Source organism: Oryctolagus cuniculus, chromosome 12 (assembly GCF_964237555.1).
Source record: "Oryctolagus cuniculus chromosome 12, mOryCun1.1, whole genome shotgun sequence".
Lineage (NCBI taxonomy): Eukaryota > Metazoa > Chordata > Mammalia > Lagomorpha > Leporidae > Oryctolagus > Oryctolagus cuniculus.
The window spans coordinates 39103506-39110743 of NC_091443.1; the positions used below are offsets into that span (position 1 = coordinate 39103506).

General features: G+C 62.7%; 1 protein-coding gene across 3 annotated transcripts; it reads left to right on the top strand.

The window, feature by feature from the left end:
• Positions 1–2713: 2713 nt before the first annotated feature.
• On the top strand, positions 2714–7238 carry NKX2-1 (NK2 homeobox 1). Of its 3 annotated transcripts, none has more exons than XM_051822771.2 (3): positions 2714–3032; positions 4261–4646; positions 5609–7238. In XM_051822771.2, the coding sequence occupies exons 2-3, from the start codon at positions 4274–4276 to the stop codon at positions 6352–6354; spliced, it is 1119 nt and encodes a 372-aa protein (XP_051678731.1). In that variant the 5' UTR covers positions 2714–3032; positions 4261–4273; the 3' UTR covers positions 6355–7238. The 3 variants fall into 3 exon arrangements, with proteins under 3 accessions (XP_051678731.1, XP_051678730.1, XP_069909436.1); XM_051822770.2 differs by lacking the exon at positions 2714–3032 and adding an exon at positions 3285–3529; XM_070053335.1 differs by lacking the exon at positions 2714–3032 and adding an exon at positions 4076–4159.

Genomic DNA, 7238 nt, shown 5'->3' on the forward strand with positions numbered 1-7238 from the left:
TTGAAATTCCGCAGTAACACCTGTCATACAGTAACGACGTCATACCTGGGTGCTTTTTGTGATTCATTTGAGAGTCCTGTGTGCGTGGAGCCACATCTAGACGGTCTATAGCTGGATCTGCCCGCCAAGCACCTTGCCTGGCACGGAGCCGTTGCTCAATCAGTATTTGCCCAAAGAAACTAGAATTCCAGTAAAGCCTGGAGCCGAGTCAGTGCCCGCGGAGGTGTGAGGGGCCACGCAGGACGTCAGGAAAAGCAGGCCGGGGACACGAGGGACAGCGGGACAGGTGTTGCGCCCACGTGCCACGCGGTCGAATCACAGACCCCGAATCAGCCGTCTGTGTGCGACCTCTGTTCTCCCCAAGTGACCCAGGGCGAAGGGCAGGAGGAGAAGCATTGCCCTTCTTCTGCGGGTATGAGCGGAGGCTGATGACAGTTCGGCGCCCCCAGGGCGCGTCCTGGCCCGGAGCCGCAGCCAGCGAAACTCAGTGGTTGGGATGGCCGAGGCCGTGTGCGACCGCACCAGGGACAGCTCCACAGCGGGCCAGCGCTGTGTCCCGCCCGCTGGCTCCGCACAGTGCCCACCCCACCCTGGAGCCAGTTAGCCGAGGGATGCGGAAGACAGGGCTCCCCGTGGACTGAGCCACGCATAAAGCCCTGGCTTAAGCGGAGTCTGCCCTATTTAAGATGAGAACCGAGGCAGCCGAAGGAAAAATCTCTCTTGGGTCAGAGGCAGGTGTCGGGGCCACAGGTGAGGCCCCCGAGGCCGTGGCTTGGACACACCAGGAGATACACACGTGTGCCTTGTGGCCTCCAGGCGCCTTCGCGTTGGGCTTATTCTTAGCAAGGCAGCGCGCCTGGGAAGAACGCGGAGCGGTGGCTGCACTCGAAGGGACAGTGGTGGGGCTGGCGCGGGGCCTGGGCCGCAGGGAGCCGCAAAGGCCCAGGCGAGGTCCAGACAAGAGAGAGCCGTTGCTGGTGCGCGCCTGCCCGCGGGGACTCAAGCACAGACCCTGTTGCGCCAAGAGGTCGAAGCGGTGGCAGGTAGGGCCCCACCCGCGTGGAGCGCGGGCGCCCGCTCAGCGCCCCCACTCGCCGCCTGCTCCGTGGTGCCAAGTGCCGGCCTGCGGTCTCGTCGAAAGCTGCGGCCTGGGTTGTTCACGCACTCCCGGGAATGTCCGAGCTGCTAGCCACGTGCGCTCAGAGCCTGCTGCGGAACGAAAGCCCGCCCGAGGCGGCACGACTCCGGGGAGGCCGTGGAGGGTTCATCCACCTCTGCCCTTCCCTCCAGTCCTGAACCCTAAAGTGGGGGAGGGGAAACGTCACGACAGCTACCTGAACGGATTTCACATCTTTGATGTGCCTGATCTCTTTCACACACACACACACACACACACACACACACACACTCCTTGAGAAGATTTTCCATTCCTAACGGCCTTGAGACTAGGAGAGATGTACGACGTCCCACAGTCGGTGCGTCTTACATTTACCAACAAGCATGAAATAATGGAAAGAGAGAGGCTTGGAAACCCAATCTGCCTTCGCAGTAAGACCCCTCCGGGGGCCACAGACCCGCCCAGGGCTCCCCTGCAGATCGGGTCTGCAACTCAGTTTTGCCTGCTCTCTGTCGTCCGCTGGCGTCTCCTCCCCTCCTTGTTTCCAGGGCTTATAAAAGACACCACAGAGACCGAAGCGCGGTGGATAGGGTCTGAGTCCTTCCTAAAGGCGCCCCCCCTCCAGGGAAGCCCCTGGAAGGGGGGAGGGCAGGAGCCAAGCTTCGCTCCTGGTTTTCGAAGGAGCAGCAGCAGCAGCAACAAGCGCGTCCCCACGCGCAAGGTGCACTGTCTCCCGCTCCAAGGCCACCGCCGCTGGGACCTCCAGGCAGTGCAGGCCCAGGCGACCCAGGGACTCCCGAACTTTCTGTGTCTCCCCCTAAGGGAGGTGGCAGGTGAGGAAAGAGAATGTTAACATAGAAGTTAGCTTCGTATTGAGGAAGGACAGAGCACTCTGATAAGCAAACTTTCCCTACTGTAAATGCTTTTAATAATAATAATTTAAAAAAGAGCCTGACCTGCTGAATTAAAAGGTTCAAAACTGCCTGTTCTTCATCAGCGGTTCAGGAAAGTGTGTGTGTGTTGGAGGTGGGGGTGGGGTTGGCGGAGAACCGTGAAAACAAAACAAAAAAACCGAATTCGAGAAGCCTGCTTGACCGACCGCGGAAGGGTCTTGGAGGCACCTGCTGGGCCGAGGAGCGCTCCGCCCCTCAGCCCCCGGCGCGGGGAGGAGGCTCCGACAGCCAAAGGAAAGCAAAACAAAAACAAACAACAAAAACGGTTGCAATCCAAGGGGGACAAGTCGGCATGGGTCTCACAATCTGCAGCACGCAGGGCTCCGTCCGGTAGTCCACTCGGCTGTAGGCTCCGGCCTGGCCGGAATAACCCAGCTGCCGCCCACGGGCCCGCCGGGGAGTGCAGCCCACAGCTCCCCCTCGCCAGGCGCCCAAGGACCCTCAAGGCGCGGGGCTCACACTTGAAGCCTGGGAACGCGCAGACAGGAAACCCACTTCCTCCTAAGCAGTTTCTTGCTCGCTGGATGAGAGGCGCCCAATTGAAGCAGAATGATCCTCATCTACTAATATCCAGCGTGGTCACAAAGCGACTGGCCATTTACGCCGCCACTTTAAACAAAGATATTTGGTTATTCCCGGGGAAGCAAGTGCACTTTTGCATGGCTGAGCTCCGGGCGGAGGCGAGCCTCAGCCCAGCCTGCAGCCCGCGGGGCTGCCTGCGCCTGGGTACCGGCCCCCTCCCGGCCCCGCGGGTCCCGCCTTGGGGCAGGCTCTGCTACACCCCAGCTATAGACGGGCGGGCTCTCTCGCCATCCCCGGCCCGAGCCCTCCCAGAAGCAGAGGAGGGGGAAACAGCGTGGCCGTGGGCTCCGGTGGTGCCGGGGCTGCGATGGCCTGGGCAAGCCTACTCCGGCCCCAGAACCCCGCGTGTCAGGGCTATGGGCAAGGGCCAGGGACGCCAGGTTTGTTTGCGGTGGGGCAACCCCAGTGAGGGACCCCAGTGGGCCCCGCGCCGGAGGCCAGCGTCGCGCCTGCTCGGCGGGGGGTGGGTGTGGGGTGCGGTGGGGAGGGGGTCCTGGTGGGGGGAGGCGGGGAGGGCTGGCCCGCCGAGAAGACCCCGGGCTGGGGGTGGGGTGGCGCGGGGATCCGGACAGCCTCCCGGAGGCAGTCGATCCCCTACTCAGCGCCCCCTCCGCCCGGCGCGATTCTCTCGGGCAAGGGGGGTAGGGGGGAAGGGGGCGGGGAGCAGAGGTGTCCCTCTGACGGCGGCAGAGGAGGCAGACAGACTGACAGACACGTAGACCAACAGTGCGGCCCCAGGGTTCGTCCCCAGACTCGCTCGCTCATTCGGTGGCGACCGGGGCTCGGCGCAGCGAAGCCCGATGTGGTCCCGAGGCAGTGGGAAGGCGCGGGGCTGGGAGGCCGCGGCGGGAGGGAGGAGCAGCCCCGGCAGGCTCAGGTGAAACCCCGCACCCCGTCCCTCGGCCCCCTCCTCCCCGAGATCCGTCCCCGCCCGGGGAACCCCGACCGAATCGTAAAGCGGTTCCACTTTGTAACTCCGCGAGTTGGTTGCAAAGCAGCAGTCACCTTCCTTCCTCCCCGCCGTCCCTCCTCCTCGACTACTCCCCACCCCACCCCACCCCACCCCCTGCCCTCCCTGCTCTCGGCTCCCTCCTCCTTCCCCACCCCCTCCTCCCCGCGCGGCGCCGGCACCCCACAAAATATGGGGGTGGGGGTGTCCAGGGGAGGGGGAAGGCAACGCTTTGGGTCTCGTCTCAGCCTCTCTCTCCTCTCTCCTCTCTCTCTCTCTCTCTCTGTCTCCCCTCTCTCTCCCTGAGACCTAAAAATCCTGACAAGTGAAACTTAAAGGTGTTTACCTTGTCATCAGCATGTAAGCTAATTATCTCGGGCAAGATGTAGGCTTCTATTGTCTTGTCGCTTTAGCGCTTACGCCCCGCCTCTGGTGGCTGCCTAAAACCTGGCGCCGGGCTAAAACAAACGCGAGGCAGCCCCCGAGCCTCCACTCAAGCCAATTAAGGCGGACTCGGGCCACTCCGTTACGTGTACATCCAACAAGATCGGCGTTAAGGTAACACCAGAATATTTGGCAAAGGGAGGAAAAAAAAAAAAGTAGCGAGGCTTCGCCTTCCCCCTCTCCCTTTTTTTTCCTCCTCTTCCTTCCTCCTCCAGCCGCCGCCGAATCATGTCGATGAGTCCAAAGCACACGACTCCGTTCTCAGTGTCTGACATCTTGAGTCCCCTGGAGGAAAGCTACAAGAAAGTGGGCATGGAGGGCGGCGGCCTCGGGGCTCCGCTGGCGGCGTACAGGCAAGGCCAGGCGGCACCGCCGGCCGCGGCCATGCAGCAGCACGCCGTGGGGCACCACGGCGCCGTCACCGCCGCCTACCACATGACGGCGGCGGGGGTGCCCCAGCTCTCGCATTCCGCCGTGGGGGGCTACTGCAACGGCAACCTGGGCAACATGAGCGAGCTGCCGCCGTACCAGGACACCATGCGGAACAGCGCCTCCGGCCCCGGATGGTACGGCGCCAACCCAGACCCGCGCTTCCCCGCCAGTAAGTGAGGCCGCCCCAGTGCGGGGCCGCGGGCTAAGCACAGGAGGCGCCGCACCGGCCGGCTAGGCGCTGGCCAGCAGGGCGTGCGGCCGGGCAGCGGCGCCAGGGAGTTGGGTGCGGGAGCTGGGGGTGGGGTGGGGGGGAGTGGGGGTCCTCCCCTTGTTAGGCTTGGGGTCCAGGTAGAGGGCACTTGGTTAGCGCTGGGGTTCGGGGGGACAGGTGCTGGCACCCGGGCATCTCCGGTTCTTGGCCAACCGGCTTAGCTCTGCCCCTCGCGGAAGCCCTGGGAGAGCCCAGGGAGGCGACCTCCAAGCCGAGAGAGCGGGAGCGAGCAGAGCGCCGAGGGGCTAGGCCTGGCTGGGAAGGGAGGCCGTCCCGCTGGGACGCACTCAGGAGCCCGGCCCGTCGGGGTCTGGGCAGGTGGGAGGGTGACCGGCTCCGGAGGGGGCCCTAAATGGGCCGAGCAAGTGCACTCTTTGGGGCCTCCTAGAGAAAGCCAAGAGGCAAAGCGTCTGGGAACTCGAGCTTTACGAAGTGAATACCCCTCTTCTAACCGCCCAAAGTCTATGGTCAGACCCCAGCTCCCGACCGGAGCTCAGGTCACCGCCTGCGGCCGGCGAACCCTGTCCGGTGCCTCGGACTGGCACTGGGCGCGAGGGAAGCAGGAGCGGCCTCTCCCCTCGCTGCACCTTTTTTGGGTCCAAAGAGCGTACTCAGACTGAGAGGGTAGCCAGGAGCTCGCCAGGAAGCTCTTCGACGGCTCGGCCCTGGGCAGGTGCCTACGAGTCCCCGTGGATGGGCCTCTTGGGCCGGGCGCCGGGCGGCCTGGATGAAGAGAAAGCCGTCGGGGGCGGGCCGGGCAAGCCAAGGCGCGCTGAAGGCGGTGGTGGCCTGGCCCGGCCCGGCCCGGGCCCCGGCCCCGGCCCCGGCCCCGGCCGACGCTGTGCGTTTGTCGCTTACAGTCTCCCGCTTCATGGGCCCGGCGAGCGGCATGAACATGAGCGGCATGGGAGGCCTGGGCTCGCTGGGGGACGTGAGCAAGAACATGGCCCCGCTGCCAAGCGCGCCGCGCCGGAAGCGCCGGGTGCTCTTCTCCCAGGCACAGGTGTACGAGCTGGAGCGACGCTTCAAGCAGCAGAAGTACCTGTCGGCGCCGGAGCGCGAGCACCTTGCCAGCATGATCCACCTGACGCCCACGCAGGTCAAGATCTGGTTCCAGAATCACCGCTACAAGATGAAGCGCCAGGCCAAGGACAAGGCGGCGCAGCAGCAACTACAGCAGGACAGCGGCGGCGGCGGCGGCGGAGGCGGCGCCGCGTGTCCCCAGCAGCAGCAGCAGGCTCAGCAACAGTCGCCGCGCCGTGTGGCAGTGCCGGTCCTGGTGAAAGACGGCAAACCGTGCCAGGCAGGCGCCCCCGCGCCGGGCGCCGCCAGCCTCCAAGGCCACGCGCAGCAGCAGGCGCAGCAGCAGGCGCAGGCCGCGCAAGCGGCAGCCGCGGCGATTTCGGTGGGCAGCGGGGGCGCCGGCTTGGGCGCACACCCGGGCCACCAGCCCGGCAGCGCGGGCCAGTCTCCGGACCTGGCGCACCACGCCGCCAGTCCCGCGGCACTGCAGGGCCAGGTCTCCAGCCTTTCCCACCTGAACTCCTCGGGTTCGGACTACAGCACCATGTCCTGCTCCACCTTGCTATACGGTCGGACCTGGTGAAAGTTCGCCGGGCCGGCCCCAGCCCAGCGCGCCGCCTCACCGCTTCCCTCGCCCGCCACACGGACCACCGTTCTCTCGCTGCTCCACGCGCTTCGACTTTTCTTAAGAACCTATCCCCGTTTAGACCAAGGAGCGGGGGAGGAGACCACAAAGGCCAAACTGCTGGACGTCTGTTTTTTTTTTTTTTAATTTGTGAGTTTTTTTTTTTTTTAAAGAAAATAAAAACAACCAAGCAAATCCAATTCCTTAAGGAGTCTGAACAGCTTGGGGTGGGTTGGGGTCTTTACGGTGATGCCAATGGGTTTCCCACGCTGGGGAGGGATGCAGATTGGAGAGGACTCTAGGTTGACATGGCCCTGGACTCTATAAGGAAGGAAAACTTCACTCTGGGTACACTCTGCCAGCCATGTGGACTCGCTTGTAAATACCAGGATTCTTTTTCCGAAGGGAGGACGGGAGTGGGGAGAGGAAAGACTCTTGGACATAACCCACTTGTCAAAGACACAAAGGAAGTGCCACCTCCCCCAACGCCCTGGCTGGTCTAGGTTCAGCCAGGACCGCCTCTGCAAGCGAAAACTGTTTTATGTTTGATGTGAACTTGTAGCTGTAAAATGCTGTCAAAAGTTGGACTAAATGCCTAGTTTTTAGTAATCTGTACATTTTGTTGTAAAAAGAAAGAAAGAAAGAAACCCAGTCCGGGTCCCCAGCCCCTCCCATTTTTTATGGACATTGACAAATCTGTGGATATTATTTGGCAGTTTGGTATTTGCGGCGTCGGTCTTTTTCTGTTGTAACTTATGTAGATATTTGGCTTAAAATATAGTTCCTAAGAAGCTTCTAATAAATTATACAAATTAAAAAGATTCTTTTTCTGATTAAAAATC

Coding starts and splice junctions, on each gene's coding strand:
- NKX2-1 (XM_051822770.2), top strand. CDS start 3,453: ATGTGGTCCCGAGGCAGTGGGAAGGCGCGGGGCTGGGAGGCCGCGGCG. Junction 3,530..4,260: donor AGCAGCCCCGGCAGGCTCAG/GTGAAACCCCGC, acceptor TTCCTCCTCCAG/CCGCCGCCGAATCATGTCGA. Junction 4,647..5,608: donor AGACCCGCGCTTCCCCGCCA/GTAAGTGAGGCC, acceptor TGTCGCTTACAG/TCTCCCGCTTCATGGGCCCG.